The sequence below is a fragment of the Camelus dromedarius genome, chromosome 16 (genome assembly GCF_036321535.1).
Source record: "Camelus dromedarius isolate mCamDro1 chromosome 16, mCamDro1.pat, whole genome shotgun sequence".
Taxonomy (NCBI): Eukaryota; Metazoa; Chordata; class Mammalia; order Artiodactyla; family Camelidae; genus Camelus; species Camelus dromedarius.
Window position 1 is genome coordinate 28,245,552 of NC_087451.1, and position 27,444 is coordinate 28,272,995.

A 27,444-nucleotide genomic window follows, 5' to 3' on the forward strand; every position below is an offset into this window, starting at 1 on the left:
GCTTGCCTGGGGACCCCCTGGGGCAGGTAGTGGACAAGCCCTTCCCCAAAGCTGCGGCCACCTCCGTGCCTCAGTTTCTTAATCTGTAGGTGGGAATTACTGTGGTGCCCACCGCTGAGGGTCCTGTGCAGATGGCTGGGGTCGGTGGTGTGGCACACTGGGTCAGGGCTAGTCCCTAGGTGGTGCCAGTCAAGCCTGACCCTGGGGCAAGGGTCACTGCGGGCCAGTCGGCCCGATCTGGAGTTTGGGGAAGTTCACAGAAGACAAGGCAGCCCCCCCCAGCCCCTAGCCTCTCGGTCACACTGCCCCCTGCCCATGTCCTCACCCTGTGCCTGGCCCCAGTGTGCATGGCCCTGGTTCCGGGGTGAGCATGCCCGGGGACAGGGCAGAGGCAAGGGGCTCCGGCTGGGCAGGGGCTGAGCTGCCGGGGGACAGGTGCACCTGGGGACTTGAGGGCTGAGCAGGCACCCGGGAATGGGCTTGTGCGGCCCTGGGGGTCCCGCTCCCACGCTGATGGACACGTGCTGGCAGTGCGGCTGGAACTCGGTGACCCACTGCTGGCCGCCTGCTGCCCACGGGCCCTGGTTGAAGGCAGATGCTACCTGGGCCCCCAGACAGGCTTTCCCAGACCGGCTCAGGCCTGGAGGGGGCAGCAAGGGCCTGCTGTTTGACCAGGGTCACCTCCTCTCCCCGTACCTCGCCCCCAGGGTGGAAGGTTCGCCTGGGGGTGGGTCTGTCGGGGGCGGGCCGGCTCAGGACCAGGGGTAGGTCACAGCCCCCACCTCCCCGGGGCAATTTCTCTGCATTCTGGCACATTCTCCAGGAAACCAGGCTGTGCCCTTCTCTCAAAGGGGCTGTTTCTCCCCCACACACCCCTGCACCCACACAGCCCTGTGCAGCTCACACATGCACTCGCACCTGTGAACACACACTAACGCACACATGCTCACAGATGCTCTGACCTGTGTGTAAACGTGATACGCACACAGCCTGGGCTGGGCCGTGGCCACTGCGGCCTCCTGGGTGGAGGTCAGGGTCGTGGCTAGGGGGAAGCCGGATCCCCTGCCTCACCCTTGGCCCTCAGCCACCCCCACCCCCTCTCACTTTAGTTGGTGGAATGAGTCACAGAGTCACGGTGGCCTGAGGCTTGGGGAGCCTGGAGCCGTCTCTCCTGGTGGCTGTCACCTGGTCACCTTTTCCTGAGGGTGGGCCGTACCTGGCCCCTCCACCTGCAGTCACCGCCCCTGAGCAGTCTCCGTCCAGGGAAACGTACTCCTCCCCGTGCCCCACCTTCCCTAGCTCGAGGGTCTCCTGGGTGGACTAGCGTTCCCCCAGATTCATGCCCACCCAGAACCTCAGGACAGGAGCCTGTTTGGAAATACGGTACTTGGAGCTGTGATAAGTTAAGATGAAGTCATCCTGTATCCTGGTGGCCTAAATCCACGTCTGGGGTCCTTACGAGAGAGCAGAGAGAGATTCGGGGGGCATCCAGTTCCCCATGATGTTGAGGGCAGAGCCGGGGTGATGCGGTCTTGAGCCAAGGATGCCCGGGGCCTCCAGAAGCTGGAAGAGGCAGGAAGGGTCGTGCCCTGTAGCCTCTGGAGGGCGCGTGGCCCTGATGTGGAACGTCCAGCCTCAGGACGTCGGACACTACACGTGCATCGTGACAGCAGCTCTGGACACTTCCGCAGGGCAGCTGTGAGCCCGTGGGATCTGGGCTGGGGCCGAGCCGGCCTCTGCCTTCACGCCTGCCTCCATCTCCTCTGGGTAAACTGGGGCAGCCCTACCCACCTGGAGGTGTCTGGCAAAAAGCACCGTAACACGTGTGCAGGCGACTCAGAACACGCGAGCTTGCTGGACCGCGGTGTGCTGGGACGGCGGCTGCGGCCCCAGGCAGCGCCCTCTTCCGGGCACCCGGGGCCTCGCTCCCTGGCCTCCGGCTGCCTCTCGGTAGGAACCAGCAGCAGCAGGACGGGCAGCCTGTGGCCTCCCCGCCCCCGGCAGAGGAAGCCGGCGGAGGAAACGAGGGCGGCGGACGCCGGGCTGGAGCCAGCTCCCAGGCGGCCTGGCCGGACCGTTGTGGTAGGCGGTGTCCACGCCGTGCCCTGCCTTCCTCTACCAGGGTGGGCCGGGGGCAGGGGCCGGGGTGCCCCAGGGTCAGGGAAGTTCTTCTGCTCAGGACAACTCTGGGGTTAGAGCGGCAGTCACAGCCACGCGGGAGCAGCACCCAGAGCTGGGTAGGTGGGGGTTTCAGGGAGGACGCGGGCTCTCCCAGTCCAGCCTGGGGGCCGGGGGTGGGAGGATGGGGGCCAGTCCTCGTGGGGCCCCGGCCCATGCTCTGGGTCTACCGGAGGAAGTGGCATGACAGGAGTGGGCAGGGCCAGTGCAGTGGAAGTTCTGGGCCACCTGAGGGTCACCTGTCACAGGTGAGGTGAGGTAGCAGGATGCTGGCCAGGAGGGTGGGGCGGGGCCCCTCAGGTCACCTCTCAGTGTGGGATGTGGCTGGGCCTGGCCTTGCTCAATCCTGGTGAGGGTGTGCTGGTGCCGTCTTGTCCTGCCAAGGAAGGGCTGGGTACACGGCACCAGGCAGCCCTGGCCAGCTGGCCTCGGGGTGTCCAGGGACGCAGCCTGCCTGTTGACGTGAGCCAGGTCAGCAGCAGGGGAGCCTGAGTCCCAGACCCCGACTCTGCTGTCACCCCTGTGCTGAGGCCAGCCTGGGGGGTGGGTGGGAGGTGGTGCTAAGGACGCTGGCTGGTGTCGTGAGGAGCCCTCACTGGGATGGGGGTGGTCCACTCTCTGGTCCCGCTGTCTTAAAATTCTTAGTGACGTTGAACAGGGGCCTCCTGGTCCCACTTTGCCCTGCGCCCCACACATTCTGCAGCTGGTCCTACTCGGGGCTGCCTGTCCAGCCTCCGGCCCTGCTGGGAGGCGTCACTTATAGAGGGATGCTGTGACTGTGTGACGGGCTGGCTCCCGGGTAGGTGGTCCTCTCCGCCTGCTGTGGGGCCCACCCGGGTGTCCTCACGCCTCTCGGAAGGAGGAACCCCCGGTTTCTGGGACACGCCACTGCCCACCCCTAGGACGTGCGTAGGAACACGTGACTGGTCCGGCTGGGCCTCAGGCCCGAGGTCGCTCCCTGAGGACCGCGTGCCACCCTGTGGCCTGGCCCGGCGGCTCCTCGGCCCCACCGTGGACGGGCACGGCCTCCTGCCGGCACTGGGCACTCTGCCGCGGCCTCTCCCTCCGTCCCTGACAGCTTTGTTGAGTTGAAATTCACGTACGGTACAATTCGCCCGTCCACCTGGTGATGTTCGCTGTGTATACGGAAGTGGGCAGCCACCCCCACCGTCAGCTCTGGAGGACTTTGGCCGGCCCTCCAGCCCCACCGGCAGCTCCTCAGCTACTTCCTGTCTCCAGCCGCGTCCGTGTGGACGTTGCCCCCGTGTCTCTGGATGGGCTGTGGGCAGCGGGCCCGGGTCTCGGGGCAGCTTTCGTGGAGGCCGCGGGCTGGGCCGCCCCACGAGCCCCCACCCAGCTCTGGGTGTCGCCGGCCGTGTCCCTGCGGCTGTTCTGGGAGCTCCGCGGGCAGCTGGACTCGCCTTCCCGGGGCTTGTTGGCCCTTTGGAGTCATCTTCTGGGGCGGCCCCGTGAGCCAGGCCTGCCCAGCTGTGGGTGCTACTTACACGTCCGGGGACCGAGCCTCGGTCGGGGGCGTGCGTTGGGCCGGGTGTGCCCGGCTCAGCCGGCTCGCCGGACCGGGGCCCGGGGCGCGGGGCGCGGGTGCCGCGGGTGCTGCGGGTGTGCGCCTTTCCCGATCCGTGCTTGGTGGTGTCGGGCTGGTGGCGGAGACGGGCTTCTGTGGCAGAATTTGCACCACAGGAGCCGGCAGAGGCTACGCGTAGAAACCGCTCCTTCCTTCTCTTTGGTCTGGAGAGGTGATGTTAACGTTTACCAGCGCACGTGGGTGAAGGCCGTCCTGTTAATCCCAGGAAGCTGCCTGGAGCCCTTCTGGTGTGAGGCAGGCACCCCCGGACGCACTTTCTGGCCCCTGGGGAGGAGTGACTCAAAGGAGTGGTCCCGCTGCCTCTGGGGGCCACTCAGCCCTGGGGGCGGCTTCTGGGTGGGGCCTGCTCAGGGCGGCGGGGGCAGGGTCGGGGCTCCTTCTGCCCGGCCCCCCCGCAGTCCTGTGCACGCCTGAGGCTGCCCCTGCCTGGCCGCTGCCCCTGCGGCCCAGCTCCCCCGGCCCACCTCACCGCCATCTCTGCCCCCAGCGGGGTCCAGGCAGAGCGCTGGAGGCCAGGACAGCGGGAGGCCCTGGGCTCGGGCTGCCGGCCTGTCCCCTAGCAGCTGGTGCTGGTGCTGGAGCAGGGCCGGAGCGCCGGACTCTGTTCTGTTCTTCCTCCTTCGATGGGCGGCCCCGCTAGTCCTGTCTGAGCTGACTGCAGCGCGGTGCCTTCCTGCGGGGCTCCCTGGGTCTGGCTGGCCACCTGTAGGTTTCCTCCTGGGTGAGTCCGAGCCTGGCTGCCTCCAGCTTCTGCCCAGCTGCTCCCCTGCCGCACCCCCACCCCCCTATGCTTGGGAGAGGGACTCATTCAGGATCCTCGGGACAACCCCGTGCTCCGCAGGTGTCAGGGCAGGGTCCCCAAGTGAACAAGATGGGCAGGCCCTGGCCTCCTGAGGGGCCACCCCTCAGGCCCTTGGGGAGGTTGGGAGCCGAAGGTTGTGCACATTGTGGAGGGACCGGCGAATGGAGGGTGGGGGCCGCATGGGAGACATCTTGGTGGGAACAGCCCCAGGAACAGAGAGGCGGGGCCTTGGTGCCCGTGTGCCCAGTTCTCACCCAGCCCCCGCTGAGCCGCCCCTGCTGTGGGCTTCTTGGTCATTTGGGGGGGTGGGTCGAAGGCATCCTGGGTGCCCACCTTGCCCGAGGACTGGTCTTGGGGTGGGTCCCAGGGCCTCTGGTGTTGGTGGTGACCAGCCGGGCCAGCTGTGTCACAGGCTGGCAGAAGGGACGTCACTCACGGTGCCGAGGTTCCAGTGTGTTCACATCCATTGCTGGTCCCGGAAGTGTCCGCCCCCCGAACTGTGAGCACGTGCTTCAGGAAGCACGTGTGAGGACACGTCTCCTGGTGTAAGAGGTGTGTGCCTGTGAGTGGATGCGACGTGTGTGTGGTTGCTGGGAGCCTGTGGGTGCGTGTGTCAGTGTGTGAGTGTGAGCTTGGCCGTGGCGGTCCGAGCACAGGTGAGGACGGAGGAGGCAGTGTGTGCCCACGTGGAAACGTGACAGCATCTGTGTGCACGTGTGCGAGGACGTGGGGACATGTGTATGTGTTCCCTCCCCCGTTCCCCGGCCCCGTGGGCCCCCGTCTTAGACTGGGTGACGTCATGGCCCCTGATCCCTGTGGGCGGCTGACACCAGCCACGCTGACTGTCCAGCCACCCTCTGAGGCTCTGTGGTCCGGGGTCTGGGAAAGAACCCTCCTGTGTTGGCAGCTGCCATGACCCTCGTGACCCAAGGGACCTGAGGGGGTGGTGCCTCCCAGAGGCTTGTTCGCGTGTCCAGTGGGCTTCGACACTGAAGCTGGCAGACGGCCGCTTAGCCGTTGGACCCCCTCGGGGAGGTGGGCGTGCTGGGGCCTAGGGGCCAGTGCGTCTGAGCAGTCAGGTCTCTGGTTTCTGTCTCCATCTGAGCTCAGGGATCTGGGGGAGGAGGACACGGGTGGGCCTGGGTCCTGCCTGGGAGGCGCCACGCGTGTGCCATGACCTGCGTCCCTCCCCCCACCGGGCAGAGGGTGGCCACATCCCTGCTGGAGGGTTCTGCTCCTCACATGTGGGTCCTGGGCCCTTGGGCAAACCTTCACCAAGAAGCGCCCGGGCCCCCCAGCGCTGGCTCTGCCTCCTGGCTGGCAGGTGGGATCGTGGTCGCCCCGGAGCTGTGCTTGCCTCCTGCCCTGGAAGCCCCAGAAACCTGCTCCTCTCTCCAGCTGGAGGCCGGGGGGTATGAGGGGCAAATGCTGGGCCGCTTGGGCTGCGCCGGACCTTGGCCCTGGTGGCCTGGGCACTTGGACCTCTGCCTTTCACGCTGGCCACTGGCCTCGGCCTTGTAACCCAGAGAGCACCCGCCTGGGTTGCACAACTCCTTCCTCTCCGAGATCCTGTTGCATCACTGGGCGGGCTTTAGGGGTGGGGGCACTGGTGCCAGGATGTCCTCAGATGCCCGGCCAAGGCCCTGCCCAGGCCTGCTGGTGACCCCGAGTGTGATGAGCCTCATAGGCTGCGGACCCCTGAGGAGGTCAGGCAGGGCCTCACCATGGGGTGGGGGGGGTCAGTGTCCTGGGCGGGGCTGGACGTGGGGAAGGGGCAAGAGGAATCCGGGAGCAGCTGGGGTCTCCCTTTGGGGAGGGGTGGGGGGTGCCCAGGGAGAAGGTTTGTCTGGAGGGGGTCACAGACTCCACGCTGGGTTTGGGTTGAGATGCTTGAGTTCACCCAGGGGAAGGGCCAGGGCTGGGTGGCCACTGGGGTCTGGGGCTCCATAGGAAGTGCTGGGGAGCAGGGTGTGGCTAGGGCCCTGATGGGGTCAGGAAGAGGGTACAGGCTGAGCCTGGGCCCACGATGGGGGGTCCAGCCCAGGACAGTGAAGGGGGCTGCTGAGGAAGTGGAGGGTGTGGGGGCCACCCCAGGACCCAGAATGCAGCCTGGCCTGCTGTCTGTCCTGCATCCTGGCCTTGAGCCCTCGGAGGGGGTCCACTGACCTCCGGATGGCTGGACTCACTGCCCCTTCTCTTGCCGGGTCAAGGCCACCTCCACCTTCCATCTCTGTGTCCCCGTCGCTTCCCTGGGGAAACCGTGCTGACATCTGGCCCGGTGGCCCCCTGGGTGCAGTTTGAGTGTGGGGTGGAGGGCAGAGGCCCGTGGAGACCAGCGCAGGGTCTGGGCTCTGTTCTGTGTACGCTGAGGCCGTGGGGGTCTTTAAAGACGGGGGTGACGGAGCTGGGTGTGAGTGAGAGAGAAAATCACACACATTTGATTCTAGACGCAGTGCGTGCTTGTAGGAAACGTGGACGGCGGAGACAGCCAGGAGGTACTTGCTGCCCAGAATTCTGCCACCCAAGACAAGCGCTGTTGACATTTTGAGATATTTTCTTCCAGTTTATTTTTTGGACGTGACTGTGATCAGGATTTATAAATAGTTTTGTGTCCTCTGTCTTGTTTTCAGCTCTACTGAGGTCTGATGGAAGTAGACTCAGCTGTGCGTGTTTCAGGGGCGCGATCTGATGGGTTTTGGCACACGGGCACATCACAACCCATGAAATGCATGTATTTCTGTGTATCTGGGAGACCCTGTGAACCCTTGACCTGAGTCAGAGTCAGACAGTAAGCGTTTGCACTGAGCTCAAAGGCCTCCTTGTGCACCTGCTTCTTACAACGAGCATGATGTCGCTGTTGCCCCGTTTATTTCAAACACCTTAAATCGCTCTCTCGGGGTTCTCTAGTGGCTGTGCCGTTGTTTTTACGGACTCCTTCTTTTATTGTGAGTCTCTCTGCTGGTTCCTACTCGGGCACCCCCCCCCCCCCCAGCATCTCTGTGCACAGCGGTCCCTGCCTGCAGCGGCCCCTGCCTGCAGCGGCGACGTGCCCCACCTCGGTTTTCACTCTGGGTTTGTGCGCCCTCCACCCAGGCTGTTCTGTCAGGCGAAGTTCCCAGACCAGGAACTGCTCGGCCAGGCGCCGGCAGGTCTCCCAGGTCCCACGCGCCCACCTCCGCCCACCCGCGCCCCAGCCCCGGCCCCCCGCAGCGCCAGGCCGCGGGGCTGGGCTGGGCTGCGAGAGCGCGGTGCTGGGGAAGCCGGCGTCCTGTCTCCTTTCGTTCCTTCAATCAAGGACGAGGCCGCGCGTTTTCTGGGGGCTGGATGAGCTCTGCTTCCGTGTTTGCGGGCCGACTGCCTTCACCTTGCTTGTTGATGTTTTGGGGCCTGGAAGGGTTTTTTTTTAATCTTTTTTGCTGATTGTGTGTCCTCAGGAGCAGTGACGTTAGTCCTCGACAAATTTTGTTTCTGGTTTGCGGTTTGCCTTTAACTTGGGGCTTTTATTGAATGTATTAAAACCATTTTTTTTATTATCTTTCTTAGAAGGGGGGTGATTAGGTTTATTTATTTTCTAACGGAGGTGCTTGGGACTGAGCCCAGGACCTCGTGCGCACTAGACACGTGTTCTCCTGCTGAGCTGCACCCCCCCTCCCCACAACATGCATGTTAACGTGGCCAAGCCCACTGACCTTTCGTGGTTCCGTCTATTGCTTTCGGCTTAAAAATCCCTCCCCGTTGAGAAGCCCAATTACCTGTTTTCCTCTCAGGTGCTACCACTTGACTCGTGGCGGTCACGCTGACGTTATTCTGACGTGTGGTCTGAGGCGAGACACCTGACCCCCCTACCCAACCCCCGCCTGCCTGCCGGCTCGGAGCTGTCGGTCTAGGGGTGTCACGGGGGCTGGTTGGTGTCAGGTGAGCTGGCGAGCATTTGCTGGGGTGTAAACGCCCCCGGTGTCACCGCAGCCCGGGAGGGAGGCGGGGACAGGCGCCTCGGCCCCGCACACACCGCCTTCATCATCACCGTTGGCGGGCGTTTTCCTCGTGTGGACACATCGGCTTTTACAACTTGTGTTTTCGCACGAGGGAGCTGGGCTCTGCAGTCCCTTCCCGTGGGAACTCATCTGAGTGAAGCAGAAGCCTTAATCACACCCAGAAAGAGCACCTCTTACACCAGAAGCGGGGCCCCTGCTGGGGGCGGGGGTGGGCTGCCCCCCACGGTGGGGCTTCCTTCCAGGGTCCCCGGCCCAGCCCCTGCCTCCGCCGGCCCCCAGGCTGGGGCCGCCCCTCGAGGAGCTTGGGCCCAGGGTTCGCCCTGTGCTCTCGGCCACCCACAGGCCCTGCTTCTCCCTGTGATGTCACCGCCCTGTTCCCAGTGTCCTGGCTCCCTGCCCCCGCCTGCGTGTAGCACTGCTGGACCCAGTTGGGGTGGTCTGCATAGCCCCAGGGCAGACCTGGACGGTGAAACGGACCCTCAGAGAGAACCGCCCAGGGCTCAGCAGTCCTGCGGGCTCTGCCCTGTGGGTGGCGAGCCCTCCTCCACCCCAGCTGGACCAGGTCAGGTGATCTGCTTGAAGTCCTCTGGCACCAGACTGGGGGAGTGGGGCCTGCAGGAGCGCAGGCAGTTTGCAGGAGCCGGGGGCTCACTGAATGGGGTACAGCCAAGGGCTTGGGTTGACCTTCAGCCACTCCCCAAATTGTCCCTGTGGTCTGGACTTCAACTGGGTGGGGGTTATTTTTTTACCTTTGGCCCTCTCGGCGGGGTGGGGGTGGGGGTGGCAGGGATGGAGCAGGTGGGGAGTGGCCACCCCGTGGCCTCGTTGGGGGACCAGCCTCTGTCCCTGTGGCCCCCCTCACCCTCCGCTCAGCCAGCAGGAGGCCTGGGGCACCTCTCAACCCACCCTTCGCCCCCTGCCCGGGGCTGGGTGAAGTGGGGGAGGGCAGGGGGAGGGCCTTAGGGTGGGGGGCCTCTGTGGTGTGTGCCAGGCCTGGCTGACATTTCGGGGTGGTGTTCCTCTATGGCATGCTCAGCGTGGGGTGTCCCCACTTCCAGATGGGGGAGCTGAGGCACAGGGGCCCACAGCTGGCGGGTGGGTGGGCTTCCAGCCCAGGGAGGCCCTGATGCTCCGACCACTGTCTGCCTCGCCAGGGGAGGGTGGGCAGGTGGCTTCTTTCCACCAGCAGCCCCCAGTACTGGCACAAGGTCACAGAGACTGGTGCCAGCACCTGCTCGCTGAGGGTAAACAGACATCCCAGGCATCCATCTCCAGTGGGAAGGACCCCGGAAGTGGCAGAGAGGGCAGGACCGCAGGGCCAGTTGGTCTCACAGTAGCCGAGGGCCCCAGAGAGCAAAGGAGGCTTCTCTATAGGGGGTTGGGCTCCCCCCACCTCTGACCCTTCCACCCCCTCTCCCGGAGCTGCACATGGCGGAGGTGGGCTGGGCCCTGGGCAGCCTGGACTGTGGCCCCTGACTAGGAGCTGCCCCAGGAGCCGCTGCCCCTCCCCAGGGCCCTCCGAGGCGGTGCCTGTCCGCCTGTGGCCATGTTGCTCTGCAGAACAGGCAGCAGCTGTGGGTGCTCATGGCGGTCTGGCTTTCCCTCCTGCTTTGGGGGTAGGGATGGGACCTCTGGGGACAGTTCTGCTGGAATAGGTCCTGGAGGCACTGAGTGGACAGAAATGCCTGTGGAGGCCTGGGGTCCCCCGAATGGGGCCCAGGCCAGGCATCACCAGCCAGCGGGGCGGCACCTCAGGGGGTATCCTCCTGTCACTAAGGTGTTAGTGGAGGCCACGGGGCAGGGTGGGGGTGGGTCCCAAGCACAGCAGCCCCAAGCCTGGACCCTGGCGCTGCATGCACCCCTCTGAACCAGCCACCACCCCCAGTCGCTGCTCCTCCACGCCCACAACCAGAGGCCGACCTTGGCCGCCCAGAGGAAGCCTGGTGCCTGGTGCCCTGCCCTGCAGCCCCCAGATCCTGGCCCCATCCTGGAGCCCCTCATGGTCACAGAAGGGGGCTGGCGTGTGCATACCTGCCTGTCCACCGCAGTGTTCTGTAGCTGGAATCAAGCCGGCACCTCACCCACAGCAGGAACCCCCGGCCAGGCTCTCCCTGCCCTGCCCGCCCCTGCCCACGTGCTGGCTCCAGTGTGTGGCTTGTTTGCTCCATGGAATTAAATCCCCGCCTGTGGCCGCTCTGCCCTTCCTCATGGCCCTCTGGCCCCACGTCAGGCCAGAGGGTCCTGGCTCCCTCCGCTGGTCAGCGCGGGCCATGGTTGTTTCCAGGCCCCGGGTGTCCCCCTGGCCCTTGCACCAGAGAGCGAGAGGGAGGGGGCAGTCACACCTCTCGCCAAGGTTGTCGAAGGAACGAAATGCGGTGCCTACCTCTCGAGCTCCGGGAAGAGGTGGGCCGTGAGTGTGGGCTCGGAGCGGACCCACACAGGCCTCCCTGGCCGGTGGGCGTTTCCTTGGGGTGGTGGAGGGGACTCAGGCCGGGAGCTGGGAGTCAGGCGTGGGCCCAGCCTAGGTTTCCACGCGCTGGCGCTGTCAGTGTTTGGGTGCGACTGTAACTTCCCGGAGCCTCAGTTTTCTCCTCTCTGAAGTGGGCACGATGGTACCCTGAGCAGGCTGGTCAGAGGGCCTTGGGAGGGGTGCGTGTGCATGTCCATGCTGTGTGGGTACAGCTGGGTTCTCGGCCAGCCCCTGGTCTGTCCTCAGGCTGCAGGCAGGGCACGGAGAAGGGCTCCGGAAGCCAGAGCTGGAGCTGCAGAGGGCGGCGGCCCGGGTGCAGGACTTAAATGGGTGAAGCCCAAATGCAGCCTCAGGGATCTGGAACTGCCTCCCCGAGCACTGGTGGCCCAGAGGGAGGCCTCAGGGATCTGCGGGTGATGCTGGAGGGGGCAGGTCCTCCTTCCCCCAGGTCCCCTGACTGCGAGGGAAGGGCCCGGGCGCACTGGTGACGGAGAGCAGTCTCCGAGCTGCCACGGGGCTCAGTGTCCTCGTGTGCAGAATGGTTCCTTCGGTGACACTCCCGACACCTGCTACTGTCTCCTAGGGGTGGGGGGCTACTGTGGTTTTGACTCCAGTAACTGACAGCTTTTGTAGATTTGGAAATTCGAGTCCAAGACCCTTTCTAGCCCTGCCGGTCTGTCTGGTCCTCTCTCCAGCCACACAGACCCGCCGTCAAGGATGAGGGCACTAGGCAGTGGGAGAGGCCCACCCAGGGCCCCACCTGCCCCCTCCTCTGCTGCTAAGTCGAGTACATCGTGCCAGGTGGCCCCCCGGCAGCTAGCTCTGTGGCCAAAGGTGGGGGGTGACCTGCAGGAGGGCCACCCCCAGGACTGGCACCCTTGGGGAGGCTGAAGGCTGGTTGTCCTGCCCACCCGCGGCCTGTGCGGCCCAGAGGGGCAGGTGGGCCATGGGCCTGGGGCCTGTGGCCTTCCAGGCCCTGGACCCAGCCAGCAGCAGCGGGAGACGCTGGGGCGCACACGTGTGCAGGCGGAGGCAGGAGGGGAGCCTGCTGAGCGCAGCGGGTTGCCATGGCAACCGCGCATCCTTGGGGGCTTCTGCGGCTTCCTGAGGGTGCAGCTGCCGTCAGGGCCGAGTTAGGGAGTGCTGTGTGCTCTGGGTGGGAGAGCCTGGTGGGGGCCTACCCTGGGGTGGAGTGGTGGCACACACACACACTCACACGCAGGCACCCCTGAAGCCTTGCCTGACCCCAGGGAAGGTATATCTCCCAGTCCCATGGGAGTGGGGGACGCAGCAGGGTTCCAGGGTCTCCAGGGGCAGGCTGAGCGGGTTTCCCCTGCTCTCCTGGCCCTCGGCCCCTGCTGGCCCCCCCAATAGCGGGCCTCTCTTCTCCACGTGTGGGTGTCAGGAACAGGCTCAGAGACCAGGCTGTTGGGCTCACACTGCCTCCAGGAAGCCCTCTCAGATACCCCATTAGCTGGCAGCCCTGGCTTCCCGTGGGGGCGCAGAAGACTCCGGAGCACAAGCACATTAGTCAGAGGTCAGCTGTGCCCCCCGGGGCAGGTGCCTCCCCATTGCTGAGCCTCTGTTTCCTCCTGTCCAGGGGAGACAGGTGTGGCAGCACCTCGGTGGCCAGTTAGGACCCAGTGAGGTGCTGCTGAGACCTGCTCTGCCCTGAGGGACCTGTGATGACAGGTGTGCTGGGGCGGGGCGTGACTGGGTCCTGAGGCATTCAGCCACTGGGAGCTGAGGGGTTGGGGTGCTAAGTGGGCAGAGGGGCTGGGCGCAGGTGGGAAACCTCCAGGGGCTGAATGGAAGGCAAAGTCCTCAGGGAAGGGGTGTGCACTGGAGCCAGGCTCGTGCGACAGGAGGGCAGAATGGGGTGGAGCTGCCAGCCCAGCGTGCTGTCCGGTTGGGACCCACCATGCTGTCCTGTGGGCGTCAGATGGGCCGAGCGTCCCCAAAGCCCTCGCTCTCCAGGGGACGGGGGCAGCTCGGAGCCCTAGTTTGTGTTTGGGGGCATGTGCTGCCTGGGCACCAGCTTCCCCATCTGGTGCGGGGCAGCCGTGAGGTGGGGGCTCCCATGGACCAGGTGCTGTAGAGGGGGGTTCCCATTGTCCTCAGGATGGAAACAGCAGCAGGGGGTCTTCGGTGGGCGCTCAGCAAGAGGGTGACTCGGAAATGCCGGGCTGTGTGGATGGACTCTGCTGCCTGACCTTGGGGACAGCGGGGTCCCCAGGCCTTGGAGGTAGACAGGTCTTGTATCTCCTGGCCCCGACCCCTAGCTGCCTGGAGCCTGGCACGTGGCCAGCAGGCGAGTCCGCAATCCCACTTAGTGGGGCCTGAGTCCCCCTCCCGACCCAACCCCGGTGTCTCCCAGCCCCTCCCAGCGCTGTCCCATAGCTTTGGCAATGATGACAGCCCCTAGGGCATGCTCTGGAGGGGTGAGGTGGTCAGTCTGAGATATGTGGGAGGAGGTCCCCGTAGCCCTGAGACCCTGACCTCATGGAGGGGTGTCCAGGAGCCCCCAGAAGTGGGAGTCAAGCTGGCCTTGGCAGCTCTGCCAGCCCCGTGGCCCCTGGAGAGGCCAGTGCAGCACCCAGGCTTGGGCTGCCATGGCCGCCCGCCCCGTGTGTCCACCTGCCCCGGGCCTGGTGGCTGTGCCTCCGAGTGTGGAGTCCTGGAGCAATGGTCAGGGTGCAAAGGCTCAGACCGCAGTGAGTCAGGGGGCTGTGGGGGTGGGGGCGGGTCTTGCTGGCCCCTTGGGTGCCACTAGGAGGCCGGGTGCAGCCTGGTGGCTGGGCCGCAGAGCCGCCCCGTAACCACTCTCTCCTTCGGCAGACGGCGCCCCACTCAGCGAGCTCTCCTGGTCGTCCTCTCTGTCCGTGGTGGCGGTGTCCTTCTCTGGGCTCTTCACGGTCATCGCCTTCATGCTGGCCTGCCTGTGCTGTAAGAAGGGCGGCATCGGGTTCAAGGTGAGGGCTAGGGACTGAGGGGGCTGTGGACGGGGCACCGAGGGCCGGCCCTCTGCTGTCCACTCAGCACTGGGCTCCCCTCCCTCCTGGGGACCGTAGAGACCCAACTGGGGTTCCCACAGCCCCGCCTCTGCAGTCGGGGGCTCTCAGGAGCCCTGCCCACTGCCTCCCCCATGCTGGGTCCCCCTAGGGTGGCATGGCCTCCTGTGCCAGCTTTGGGTCAGACTTCTGTGTTCGGTGCATGGGTCAAGCTCCCCAGGACAGCGAGGATGGGCCTTGAGGGGCTGCCGGAGCCCCTGGGCCAGTGTGGGCGGGGCTCTATGCCCGGGGGTTCCTCAAGTCCCTGCTCTTCAGATTCACAAGGGAAGCCAAAGTTGCTTAGACTTTCTGGCACCAAAAACACCTGGCCGGCTGGAGTCTTTGGACATTTCCTGCCCCTCGAGGAAGGGACCGTGTGCCGCATAGGAATGGGGGGACGGGGCAGCAGGAGCGGTCATTGCCCTCTTTTTCACACTGCTAAATGCGGGATCTGCCTTCTCTTAGGCTGCCCTCCCATGGCTAAGCTCCCGGGGTCGTCCTGGGCTGGTTCCAGGGCTGAGGTGCCCCTCCTGAGGATGGCCGAGGGGCACCCACTGGGGCGCTGTTCGCCAATTCTGCAAGCACCCGTGGCTGTCCCCCACATCCAGCTGCAACTTTGAGTGGGGAGGACCAGGAGAGAAAGCTGGGATCTGAGGACCCCAACCGGAGCCCCCGCCCCCAGCCCCGTGGGCCGCGTTCTGCCGATGTAGCACATAGCAGCCGGCCTTGGTCATTCTCCCGCCCACTCAGCAGCCCGGCCCTGGGCTGGAGGTCAGATTCCTGGGCCTGGCAAGCTTGGCAGGGGGCTGCCCTGGGCCCAGCACAGCGCCCCTTTCGTGTCCACACTCCGTGACCCACATAGTGGCGTCACCCCCGTTTTAGTGAAACAGCGCTTTTCCTCGCCCGCTGGTGCACCTCATCACAGAGGGGCCGGGGGAGCTGGCAGCTGCCTGGGACTTGCCTTTTAAGAAGGTGGCTTTGGCGCATTTCACGGCAGGGCCGTGCTCCCAGAGGCCTCTGAGGGGTCGGCCAGGGAAGCTGAGAGCTTGGGCAGCAGGGCTGTGGCCTCAGGTGTCCTCGCGCACAGCCGTGGCGAGCCGGCCTCCCTGGCCTGCGGGCCCGCAGTGCACTGGGCCAGGCAAGGCTGGCAGGATCCCGGGGCCAGAGTGGCGAGGTTGTGGGGGGGCTGCGGTGGGGCGGGGGCTCAGGATGGGGCTTGTGGCCATTGTATAAGTCAGCCCCTCCTCAGGGCCCTGCGAGAACAAGGCCCCAAACAGGGGCCAGTGCCAACCCCTCCTACCAGCGCCCTCCTCACCTCCTGGGGGACATGGTGCTGGAACATTCCAGCACCAGTGCGCCTTGGTGGGAGGGCCTGCCTGGCGGGCTCCTGCCTAGGCCCTGGGGGCCAGAACTGTGCTGGGGGAGGGGCTGGGCGGCGATGCTCACACTGTCTTACCTGATCGCCCGCTGTGCTGGCTCAATCCCGCGGGCCTCCAGGGAGCACTGTCAGGTAACGGGGCTGGGGCCAGGGCCGGACCCTGGTCGGGGTGGGCGGGCGTGTGTCCTCTGCAGCTGGGCTTACAGGGCAGCAGTGTGGCCTGCCGGGCCTTGGGGACGGGAGGCACTCAAGCCCTGTCCCCAGTGCCTCTGTCCTTTCTGGGTACAGACTGGAACCGGCCTGCAGGGACACCCCAGAGGGCTCCCAGCCTCTTTTGCAGCTGAGAAGACTGAGGCCTGGGGAAGGAGGGTCCCCGGGCCGAGTGTCCACAGGGCTGGCCCGCTGCAGCTCCCGGAAGTCCCTGGAGCGCTCGGTCTTCTTCCCACCTGGCAGTGGGCTGTGGGGCCAGATGGGCCCACGGCCTTGTTACTATGGCTCCGCTTCCGACCCAGGGTTTCTTGGGTTGACTTGGTCCTCAGCTCAGGAGGGGGCTTCCTCAGACAGACAGGTGTGGCAGCTGCATTTCAAAACAGCAGCCCGGCCAGGTGGGGCCAGCCCCGGTGCCCAGGGCCAGGCCCTCAAGGAGCCCAGGGGGTGGATGACCGCCTGCCGGCCTGGATCAAGGTCAGGGGCGCTGTGGTAGGTGGCAGTGCCGGCCGGGGGTAAAGATGGGGAGGTGCCCCCAGGAATGCTCCTTGTCCAGGAGGGGCGGGGGCACCTGATCACTTGACCGCTGGGGCAGGGGTGGTGGCGTGGTGGAGCCCCTGTTCTCAATCCCCAGCTGTGACTTGGAGGTGAGTGCCCCCCCCAGCAGGGGGCCATGGGCACGCCCCACTGGGTGAAGGCTGCTGGGAGTTAGGGGTGCTGAGAGGAGTTGGGGCCTGACTCTGGACGGGCAGGGTCAGCTGGCCTCAGCCTCCTGGTCTCTTGCCTCCAGCCCTGCACCACCCCCTGCCAATGTGGCACCAGCACCGGCCCTTCCCCCTGCAGGGATGGGCGTGGATGGGCTGAGGCTGGGGAGGCACTGCTGCCCGGGGACTCATGGCTCTGGGCACCCCCCCCAGCACAAACCAAACCCCACCCTCCTGGGGGCAGCTGGTGTCCCTGGAGGGGGTGGCTAGGGGTAGGTTCTGTTCTCCACCCTGAGGAGCGAGGAGGTGGGTGGCGGGGGCAGCTGGCAGGGGTGCCGGTGGGAGCTGGGCCCTGGGAAGAAAGGGGCCTTTCAGAGCCTAGCCTGCACCCCGACCCTCCCCATCTCGGGAGCCTGGAGCTCACCCCGTGTGTCGCCCGTTTGGCCCAGGAGTTTGAGAATGCCGAGGGGGAAGGGTACCCGGCCGGCTTCTCGGCACAGGGCTCCCCGGCGCCGGCAGCTCCGAGCGGACCTGACGTGTATGTCCTGCCCCTCACCGAGGTCTCCCTGCCCATGGCCAAGCAGCCAGGGCGGTCAGGTGAGTGGCCCCCAGGGGGCCCCAGGGGTGGGTGGGGTGCCGCTCGGGGGCCCGTGCTCCTGGGGAGGGCAGCCAGGGGGCTGGTCTGGGCCCCCTTCTGCTGGGACGTGGGGCGCGGTGAGCAAGCTTGGGGACAGCCCCCCCCCGCCTGGGGCTGCATGCAAAGGGGGTGGGCGTTGCTCCCTCCGGTCCTGGTACAGGCACCTGTGTGCTGGGAGGAGGGGCTTCTCCATGGTCCCAGGGATGCTTGACCCTGGACGTGGACGTGGGCTCCATTGTGCCCAAGGCCCACCCACTGCGGGGAGGGGCCACCTCTGTGGGCAGGGCTGTGAATGGGCCTTTCACTCAGGACCCTGGGGTCGGGGCAGGAGGGGCCCTGGTCCCCCGTGCCTGCAGGTTGCAGGTGCAGGCGGGGCCTCTTTTCATGTCTTCCTTGCCATGTCTCCCGTTAGCCCCATCCCAGGGCCCCCCACCAGGCTGGCTCCCCACGTGGCAGACACGGGGCCAGCGCCCCGGAGGCTGGACAGATCAGTCGTCCAGCTGGGCTTTGAACCCACACCTGCCTGATGCCTGCACTGCAGGAACCCCTGGTTGTGTCTGGAGCCTGGTGGGGGCGGTTCACCAGGCCTCAGGCCCCTGGCCCCCTCCCTGGCAGCTCCTAGGCAAGGCTCCTCCGGGAGCACCGAGAGGGGTGTCAGGCCCTGCTGGGGCTGTGTCGGCACCAGGGCCTGTTACCATGGGGATGAGCAGGTCTGCTCCCCGCCTGCTTCTAATCTGGGCCTCACCGGGCCCTGAGCGTGATGCTGCCCAGTGGGGAGTCCAGCCTTCATCATGGGCTGCGGGACCCCAAGGCAGTGGTCTGAGCCCCCAGAGCAGACCTAGGGGACCACCAGCTGCCGGGCCCAGGGCTCCAGTGAGCGTTGCTTCCCACCATCCCCCCGACCCCACCAATTAACGACGCAGGAATTTCAGGGCCCAGGGCTCCTCCTATTAAGTGGCTCAAAGGAATACCCATGGAACTCTGGAAGTGGGGGCTCCTCTGTAGGAGGCCCCCAACCTTCCAGTGGGCGACTCAGCCTGTGCTTACTCTGATGGACACTAGGAGCTGGTGTGGAGATGGGGCACCCCAGGGGACACCGCAGCCTGGGCCTGTCACCCACCCCGGCAGTGTATGTGCGAAAGAATCCTGGAGACTCAGCTTCTCTCGCTCCTTAGGGGGCTGTCTCTGGAGATTAGGGACACAGGGACCCAGAAGAAGGCAGTGATGGCCTGTTTTCTTCCATTTTTCAGCTCTGGTCTGTTTTTTGTAGTGTACGCTGCTTCTGGGCAGAGGAGAGATTGTGGGTGATGCTAGGAGGAGGGCGGCCCACCTGGGCAGCAGGTGTCACCCCTTGAAACTGTAGGGGAGGTCGGCCCAGCCAGGCACAGTCTCCCGGCCCGCAGCCTGGCTCTGTGGGCACTGCCCCTTGGGTGCGGACTCAGGACCCCTGGCCCGCCATGCCTCCTGCAGCTGCGAGGAGCACTTTGCCGTTGGCTGGCAGTCGGCACGCTCCACCTCCATCACTGCCCCGGTGTCCACTGTCAGGACTGCTGAGCCTGCCTGGGGAGACCCCAGGCCAGAGGGGGAGCAGCAGGCTGGGGCCCAGGGGGAAGAGCCTCAGGACTTAGGGCCCATCGGGACCCCTTACCCTGAATTCTGTTCAGCACCAAGGTCGGCGTTGCCCCAGGCAGCATTCCCTGGGGTCTCCAGTCCCTGGGGGCAACCCCTCACCCTTTGGGGCCCCTGGCTGCCAGGCTCAGCCCAGCCCCTGGGCCCTCCAGGAAGTTGGCGTGGGAGCAGAATTCGGGGAATCCCTTGGGGGCGCAGGCAGGGTATGACTGGGCTCAGCAGCTCTGGCCCTTCCTCCAGGGCCTCACTGACCCTTCCTCCCCGCTGACCTCACCAGCCCAGCCTGCAGGAGAATGGCTCAGTGTGTTCCGTACGGGGCTGTGCCAAGCAGCCCCCAACAAAGGAGCCTTTGGCGTGCCTGGCGCTGGAATGCCAGCCCGAGGCAGGGGTGGGGGTACAGGCCACTCCACTGCCGTCCTCCTGATGGCCTCCGCCTCGGCCACACTGCCTGCTCAGCGTTGCCCGTGCACTGGTCCTGACTGCAGGCCCCGCTGTCTCCTGCCGGGCTTGTCCCTGTAGCTTGGGGCACAGCCTTTCCAGACCCCCTGAGAAAGATGCCTGGATGCGGCTTGCAGGCGCCCAGTTCCCCTGGGCGGCAGACCTGCTCCTGATGGAGGGAGCGGCGGGCTCAGGGCGGCTTCCCAGAATGGGCCACACAGGCAGCCCTGCGAGGGCCCAGTGAAGGTGAGAGACGGGGTGATGACGGAGGCTAAGCTGGCGTCCTGAGCCCCCTGCCCTGTTACAGTTCAGCTGCTCAAGTCTGCAGACCTGGGCCGGCACAGCCTCCTGTACCTGGAGGAGATTGGCCACGGCTGGTTCGGGAAGGTGAGCTGCTGATCCTGGGGTTGTGGGGGAGGGACTGGCACCGTGGTCCTGCCTGGCAGGTGGAGACCTGCTTCTCCTAGGAGGCTCCCCAGCCTTGGGATTCCCTCTCAAGGCTCCACCCTGCTGGGCCCCTCCCTGGGGACGTCAAGGTCCTTCAGCCCCTTAGCGGATCCTAGGATCACACTAGGATGTGCCTCTGAGTGGGCCGGGGGGTGGGGGCAGGGAGCAGCACCTTGGTGCCGGCTCCTCCCTGGCCACCAGCTGGGGTGGGACGGCGGGGCCTTCCTCACTGCGGACCCCGGAGTGCCGAGTACACCTGGGGACCTTAAGGAGACAGGCGCTGAGAGACAGTGGCACAGCCAGGAGGGCCCACCCAGGTGGGTCCCAGGACCCATTTTGCAGACGAATAAACTGAGGCACAGAGCAGGAGGACCGGCAGGGGCCGGGGGCGGAGCCTGGGGAGGGTGGAGGCTGCCCCCTGGTGACGCCTGCCCGCAGGTGTTCCTGGGGGAGGTGAACTCGGGCATCAGCAGCACGCAGGTGGTAGTGAAGGAGCTGAAGGCCAGCGCCAGCGTGCAGGAGCAGGTGCAGTTCCTGGAGGAGGCACAGCCCTACAGGTAGGCGGGTGCCGCTGGAGGGGGCGGGCGCCTGGCCGGGAGGTGGGGGCGCGGCCCGCAAACAAAGGCAAGCTCTGTGCCGTCTGGCTCCTCCCCTCCCCTGCAGAGCCAGCCCCCCTCCCCGCCCGCCCGCCCCCTCCTGCCCCGCGTGCGAGTCAGGGGGGCAGCCTGTTGGCTCCCGCAGGGCCCTGCAGCACAGCAACCTGCTCCAATGCCTGGCCCAGTGCGCCGAGGTGACGCCCTACCTGCTGGTGCTGGAGTTCTGCCCCATGGTGAGTCTCCCCCGCCTCCTTGCAGAGGGCCCTTTGCTGGGCCTCACCCGGGGGTCCTCACACTCCCCCTAGGGAGGAGACCCCACCTCGCTAGGGAGGGTGGCTGTTGGGGCTGGGGGTCCACCGCACCCTGGGGAGGGCCCTGCTGCCCCCCCCGCCTCTGCAGCCCGGTCAGCGGGGGAGGCCCGCTCCCCTCCCTCGTTCACCACGCTTTAGTCACGGGGCTGCCCTGTGCTTGTAGCCGGCCCCTGGGGCCCCCTCCCACACCTGTAGCTCCAGCCCCAACAGGGAGGTGCCCTCCACAGACATGGGCCCCCCACCGTCTGGTTTCTGAGCCCCTGGCCCTGGCTGTGCCCTCCTGGGGCTTCCTGGGGTGTCTGGGCCCTCCTTGGTGGTGTCAGCAGGTCAGGGGTTGCCAGCAGACCCCCTGGTCACCGGTCCTGGGCTCCGTCCTGGCTGGGCGTCACTGCTGGTGTGGTCTGCCTGCCGCCCACAGCTGTTAGGTAGTGACACCTGGGCCCCCGTGGTCCGTATGCGGAATGTGGCCCCACTGACTTGTTTGAGGAAGGTCCCCCCAACCTGCAGGGTCATTCTGCTGCTAGCTGGCCTCTGGGGCGGACGCAGGGGCTCCTCTGGGCAGCTTTGGGCCCTGTGCGGGGGGCTGGTGGGGGCCTTGGGCGGGCATCCGCTCCTTGCCGGCGGTGATGGCGCTGCCCTTCTCGGCAGGGGGACCTCAAGGGCTACCTGCGGAGCTGCCGGGTGGCAGAGTCCATGGCGCCCGACCCCCTGACCCTGCAGCGCATGGCCTGCGAGGTGGCCTGCGGCGTCCTGCACCTGCATCGCAACAACTACGTGCACAGGTGAGGGCACGGGCGGCCCCAGGCTCGCTGCTTGGCCCCCGCCCCTGCTCTGGGGTTGCGGGAGGCGAATTCTGTTACCTGGGTGAGTCCTTGTTCAGCCTCTGGGACCACCACGCAAGGAACCTTACTAAGAACACCAGGCGGATGGACGGTTAAGCTTAGCGACCCACACTGTTGGTCTGAGGCCCAGCCATCCTCTGTCCCCAAGGTGGTCAGTGCCACTTGGTGGCCCTACACCAGCCCCTGCTCTCTGTCTGCCTCAGGCCCGCCCGCGGCGGGGACTGACTGTCCTGCTTCCCGCCCCGGCCCCTGAAGTTGGAGAGTCGGGCCGGGGTGCCCAGCGTAGGGGGGCGTGCCAGAAGGAGTGGCGATGGACGTGGCCCCACCAGCCCCGGACCCCACACGGCCGTCCTCCCCAACAATATCCTGGTGCTGAGTGATGACACATGTGACTCCAGCATCAGTGATTTTGTTGAAGAGGGCAGCTGCCAGCGCCTGGCTTGCCCGCCCGCCCGCCGAGCCCTCCCGGCCCCTGGCACTGTCTGTGCCCCCAGCACGGCAGCACTTGGCCAGTGTGTGCTGCCCCCACGTTTGTCCCGGCCCCCAGACCCCGACACCACAGGGCCACCAGGAAGGCAGAGAGGCTGGCAGCCGGGGCCAGCAGTGGGTGGGAGACAGTGGCGGGGTGATCACACGGCTGCAGCTCAGCCCTCCACACGCCCTGCCTGGGCCCTGTGTGGGGCAGGAGCCCCGGGGCCCTCGGGACCTCAGTGTCCCCACTGATGCCTGTCTCCCCGGAGCAGAGGCCCATAGTGTGGTGGGCGGGAGGAGGCTGCAGTGCCCTCAGGCTGGCTTGCTTGCACCACCCCCCAACGCAAGCAGACTGGTGTCCGAGGAAAAGGGGGGTGGGCTGAGGTCAGGGGCAGGGGTACCAGTGAGGCAGATCACGTCCACGGAGGGCCCCAGGCGTGTGCTAGCCGTCTCTGCGCCTCATTTTCCTTGTCTGTATTGTAACATTTGAGGCTCCGTCCACGTGGATCCTCTGAGATGCCCAGTGTTGGGTGAGGGGCCGGGACTCCATGCAGGGGGTGGGGGGGACAGCCTCTCAGACGCCCCTTTCCACCCACCTACCGAGCCGAGCCCAGGATGCCACTGGCGACAAGTGGCCCAGCCCCCTGGGGGCCCTGGATGCCCCAGCCCGGCCCTGTGGCTGACCCCGCCCTCCCACCCCCAGTGACCTGGCCCTGAGGAACTGCCTGCTCACGGCCGACCTGACGGTGAAGATCGGCGACTACGGCCTGTCTCACGGCAAATACAGGGTGAGTGGGCTGGGCTGGGCCGGGTTGAGGGCGCAGGGCAGGTGCCGGGCCACAGGGTGACGGGGTCCCGCGTGCCCGCAGGAGGACTACTTCGTGACCGCTGACCAGCTGTGGGTGCCGCTGCGCTGGATCGCGCCCGAGCTGGTGGACGAGGTGCACTGCAACCTGCTGGTGGTGGACCAGACCAAGGCCAGCAACGTGTGGTGAGCGAGGTCCCGGCGGCGCCCTCGAGCACGTGGCCCATCAAAACCCAATGACTTTATTCTCACTCACGACCATCAGACCTCACGGTGGCCCTGCCTGGTGCCTGAGACAGTGTCCAGTGAGGACGCAGGATCTGCAGGCTCGAGGGGTGCTGGGGGTGCCGGGGGCTGGGTCCCACCTGCCAGCTGGCTTCCTCCCATCAGAGGGCATCCAGGCTGGCCACTCAAAGCCAGGCCGTGTGCGTGATGACGTGGGGTCTGTCCAACCCTGTCGCTCTGTAGGAGGTGGCCAAACTCGGCCCTGGGAGGGATCGTGGGGCTCTTGTGCCACCTGTCCTTGCCCAGTGCCAGTGGCCCATGGCAGCTGGGTTGGTGGGGTGGCGGGGCCTGGGGGCCCGTGGAGGAAGTCCCACTCCTCCCAGGACCTGCTGGGCTGACGCCTGGAGACGTCAGGGTCAGGTGTGGTCAGGCTGGAAAGCCTGCCGGGAGTGACAGGCTGTATGGTGAGACATGGGGCCTCGCGGTGGCACCTGTTCCCATGAGAGGGGCCTGTGGGGGCTGGGGGTCTCCTGTGACTGCAGCCTGGGGCCACCAGGCTGGGCACAGAGCAGACATTCAGGCCCAGTACTGTGGCCTCTAGAGGCTGGGCCATGGTGGTCCCGTGCCTGGCCTTGACGTGCCTCTGCTTCCCCCTCCTGCTTCCTCCGAGCGCTCCAGGCCTCCCTCTGCTCCTGACGGACCCCTCAGGGCTGGATCCATGGCCCAGCCCTGCTCCCTGAGCCTTCTGTGGCCTCCCTTAGTCTCTACCTGTGCCCCCATCACAGACACTCCATCCCCTGGTCCCCGCCTCCCCATTCACTGACCGTCCCTACTGGTGAGGGCATAGGGCTGTGTAGTGTGGGTGGTCAGGGGCAGATGGCTGTGACTAAGGCCACCATGACTTCTCTTGCCAAATCTGTCCCTCCCTCGTGCCTCCAGTCTCCTGGGACAGCCTGGGTTCCCTGGGAGTTGGCTGAAGCCACCACCCACTGGAAGGGTTCCAGTTGCCTTCCCCCTGCCCACTCAAACTGGCTGGGGTGTCCCTAGACTCCCCCCCTCCGGGGGTGCCTGGCAGGAATGGGGGCTTCTCCAGGGCAGCCTCTGCACCTGGCAGCGTCGGCTTCACAGCAGGGGAATGAACGAGCAAATGAACAGACAGGTGGGCTTGGCTTGTGGGCGGCCAGCTGGGCTTTTATTTGTCCAGGCACCCTGGGCACGGGCTCGGGCTCGGGCTGGCCGTGTGGCGCAGCTGCCCGCTGACTGAAGGAGGGGGCCATCTTTTGGGAGGGGCGTCCCCAGACGCTGATGTCATGATGGGAGCTGCTTCTGGGCACCTAAGGCTGAGACCCTGTGCAGCAGTGGCATGCTGGCCACGCAGCCCTCTGATGGCTGTCACCCCACAGGTCCCTGGGCGTGACCATCTGGGAGCTCTTTGAGCTGGGGGCACAGCCCTACCCCCACCACTCCGACCGGCAGGTGCTGGCCTACGCCGTCCGGGAGCAGCAGCTCAGGCTGCCCAAGCCCCAGCTGCAGCTGAACCTCGCCGACCGCTGGTGAGGCCCCGCGGTGCTGGGCCGAGTGGGGGTCCCCACCAGGAAGGCCGAGACAAAAGGGGGGTGCTCCCAGTCCCCAGGGCACAGGTGGCTCCTCCTGACCACCTGCGTCTCAGTTTCTAGCTCACCCTGGCTACCCCTGGGTCAGGGGTGACCTCTGGGCCCCACCCTGTACCCAGAATGGAAATACCTTCAAAACACACAACACGAGCTCGCCTGCAGGCCGGGCGGGGAGAATCTAAGGAAAAGTGTCCTGAACACTGAGGTTCCCAAACCACCGGGCCCACCTCGGGAGATTCCCTTCACTGTCCTCAGGGGCTTTGGGGTGTGAGGAGGGGAACCCTGACCCCACGCTGAGGGCAGACTGGCTCACTCTGGGGGGCGGGGTCCCGGCTGGGCGGGACCCCCGTGGGGCGGGGCCTGAGCCTGGGCATCCCTTCCCGCAGGTACGAGGTGATGCAGTTCTGCTGGCTGCAGCCGGAGCAGCGGCCCACAGCCGAGGAGGTGCACCTGCTGCTGTCCTACTTGTGCGCCAAGGGCGCCACGGAGGCAGAGGAGGAGTTCGAGCGGCGCTGGCGCTCACTACGGCCCGGTGGGGGCGGTGCGGGGCCCGGGGCGGTGGGCCTGACACTGGGGGGCGCCGGCGAGCTGGCCGCCACCTCATCCTTCCCGCTGCTAGAGCAGTTTGCCGGCGACGGCTTCCACGGGGACGGCGACGACGTGCTGACCGTGACAGAGACGAGCCGCGGCCTCAACTTTGAGTACAAGTGGGAGGCAGGCCGCGGCACCGAGGCCTTCCCGCCGCCCGGGGGCGCACTGAGTCCGGGCGGCGCTGCGCGCTTGCAGGAGCTCTGCGCCCCCGACGGCGCACCCCCTGGCGTGGTGCCCGTGCTCAGCGCGCACAGCCCGTCGGTGGGCAGTGAGTACTTCATCCGCCTGGAGGACCCGACGCCTGCCACGGGCCATGACCCTGACTGCGCCGGCTGTGCCCCCAGCACCCACGCTGCGGCCCTGCGCCCCGACGGCAGCGACCACGAAGGTGACTCTGACGGCAGTGCCGCCGCCTCGCTGGCCATGGAGCCGCTGCTGGGCCATGCGCCCCCTGTTGGCGGCCCTTGGGGCCACTGCGACTACTACCCATGCAGGAGCCATGCCCGTGACCTGCCCTGCGCCTCGCGCTCACCCTCTCCGGGGACCTTGATGCTGGCAGAGCCCCGAGTGGAGGATACCGACTGGGGCGTGGGGGCCTTCTGCCCACCCTTCTTTGAGGACCCCCTGGGCACATCCCCCTCAGGGAGCTCCGGGGGCCGGCTGTCCCCAGGTGGGGAGCAACCGGGGGAGGCCGAGGCACCCAGGGCTGCCCAGCACAGACACTGGAGCTCCAACGTGTCGGCCAACAACAACAGCGGCTGCCGAGCGCCGGAGCTCTGGGGCCCGGGCCGTGCAGGCAGCTACCTGGACTGCCGCTCCGGTGTGAGGCAGATACTGTGGGCTGTCCCCGAGCTGGGCCGTCCCATGGCCCCAGACAACCTCAGGGAGCCTCTCCTTGGGCCAAAGGGGGCCTCCTCTGCTCAGGAGCTGGGCCGCTGCCTTGGCCTGCCCCCTCTATATCCTGGTGAGGGCCTGGCACCTGCCCCCTGCCTCATCACCTGCCCCTGGACAGAGGCAGCCGTAAGTAGGGGTGACAGCCCCCAGGCAGAGCCCAGGCTTGCAGAGGAGGCTGAAGGCTCTGCTGGACTCCAGCTGCCCCTTCCCTCCATCCCATCCCCATCTCAAGAGGGAGCCCCACTTCCCGCCGAGGAGGCCAGTGCCCCGCCCACCCTGCCTGCCTCGCCCACCACCACCAGCAGCCAGGCGCCTGCCACTGAGCCAGCCCGGACCCTAGACAGTGACAGCAGCTCCCCTGAGCTGGAGGCGCCAGGCAGTGAAGAGGAGGACACGGCTCAGGCCACTTCCGGTGTCTTCACCGACTTGTCCAGCGACGGCCCACGGGCTGGGAAGCCGGACGTGACACCAGCCTTCTGCTCCCTGCAGAAGCAGGTGGGGACCCCCGACTCCCTGGACTCCCTGGACATCCCATCCTCAGCCAGCAATGGTGGCGGTGAGGTCTTCAGCCCATCAGTTGTGGGCACCCCTGGAGGTCAGCCCCGAGCCCCAGACAGCGGCTACGACACGGAGAACTACGAGTCCCCGGAGTTTGTACTCAAGGAGGCGCATGAGCCCTGTGAGCCTGAGGCCTTTGGGGAGCTGGCCTCAGAAGGCGAGAGCCCCGGGCCCGAGACTCAGCTCCCCGCCTCTTTGGGTGGCCTCAGCGAGAAGACTCCCTACCGCGACTCTGCCTACTTCTCAGACCTGGACGCGGAGCCAGAGCCCCCCTTGGGCCCCGCGGAGAAGCGAGGGGGTGTCCCAGCCCCAGGGCCAGAGCCCCGCCTGGAGAGCCCGCAGGGCCCCAGGCCGCAGTCTGCACAGCCCTCCCCTGAGACTGAGGTGTCCGGGGAGGCGCAGGGCGCGGGCCCCGAGGAGGTGCCGCCACTGCCATTGCCCAAGGCCTCTTCTCTGGAGCCAAGCGCCTGCCCTGCAGGCCCCGGGCTAGAGCCTCCTTGGCCCCAAGACCCAGCCCAGGTGCTGCCTGTGCCCAGCCCTGGGCAGTCTAAGATTTTCCTGCTGACCCCAGTCCCAGCAAACTCAGAAGGCCACTGCCCTGAGCTCCAGGAAGCCCCGGGACTGCTGTCCGGGTCGGGCCTGCAGGAAAGGACAGGGGGCCCAGGTGTCCCCCGAACCCCACTCTGCTTGGCCCTGCCGGGATTCCCCGCAGCTCCGGGGGGCCGGCGGGAGGAGGAGGAGGACAGCGAGGACAGCGACGAGTCGGACGAGGAGCTTCGCTGCTACAGCATCCAGGAGCCAAGTGAGGAGAGCGAGGAGGAGGCACCGCCGGTCCCCGTGGTGGTGGCGGAGAGCCAGAGCGCTCGCAACCTGCGCAGCCTGCTCAAGATGCCCAGCCTGCTGTCCGAGGCCTTCTGCGAGGACCTGGAGCGCAAGAAGAAAGCCGTGTCCTTTTTCGACGACGTCACGGTCTACCTCTTCGACCAGGTGGGCGGCC

General features: G+C 66.6%; 1 protein-coding gene across 10 annotated transcripts in view; it reads left to right on the forward strand.

Moving 5' to 3' along the window:
• Positions 1-27,444, forward strand: part of AATK (apoptosis associated tyrosine kinase) — a 37,427-nt gene that overhangs the window by 3,002 nt on the left and 6,981 nt on the right. For 3 of the 10 annotated variants that reach the window (XR_010384516.1, XR_010384515.1, XM_064495394.1), the window contains exons 1-11: positions 9,711-13,765; positions 13,890-14,023; positions 16,840-16,987; positions 19,402-19,481; positions 19,980-20,098; positions 20,283-20,370; positions 21,097-21,230; positions 22,465-22,549; positions 22,631-22,752; positions 24,195-24,344; positions 24,791-27,434. Coding sequence is in view for 8 of the 10 variants with exons in the window: in XM_064495394.1 (XP_064351464.1) it covers positions 13,480-13,765; positions 13,890-14,023; positions 16,840-16,987; positions 19,402-19,481; positions 19,980-20,098; positions 20,283-20,370; positions 21,097-21,230; positions 22,465-22,549; positions 22,631-22,752; positions 24,195-24,344; positions 24,791-27,434 (3,990 nt within the window). In the remaining 2 variants the exon portion in view is untranslated. Of the gene's footprint in view, positions 1-354; positions 2,238-6,199; positions 6,293-8,353; positions 8,502-9,708; positions 13,766-13,889; positions 14,024-15,703; positions 16,663-16,839; positions 16,988-19,401; positions 19,482-19,979; positions 20,099-20,282; positions 20,371-21,096; positions 21,231-22,464; positions 22,550-22,630; positions 22,753-24,194; positions 24,345-24,790; positions 27,435-27,444 lie in introns of those variants that run through there. The other 7 variants (XM_031469297.2, XM_031469296.2, XM_031469298.2 and 4 more) reach the window with 6 other exon arrangements.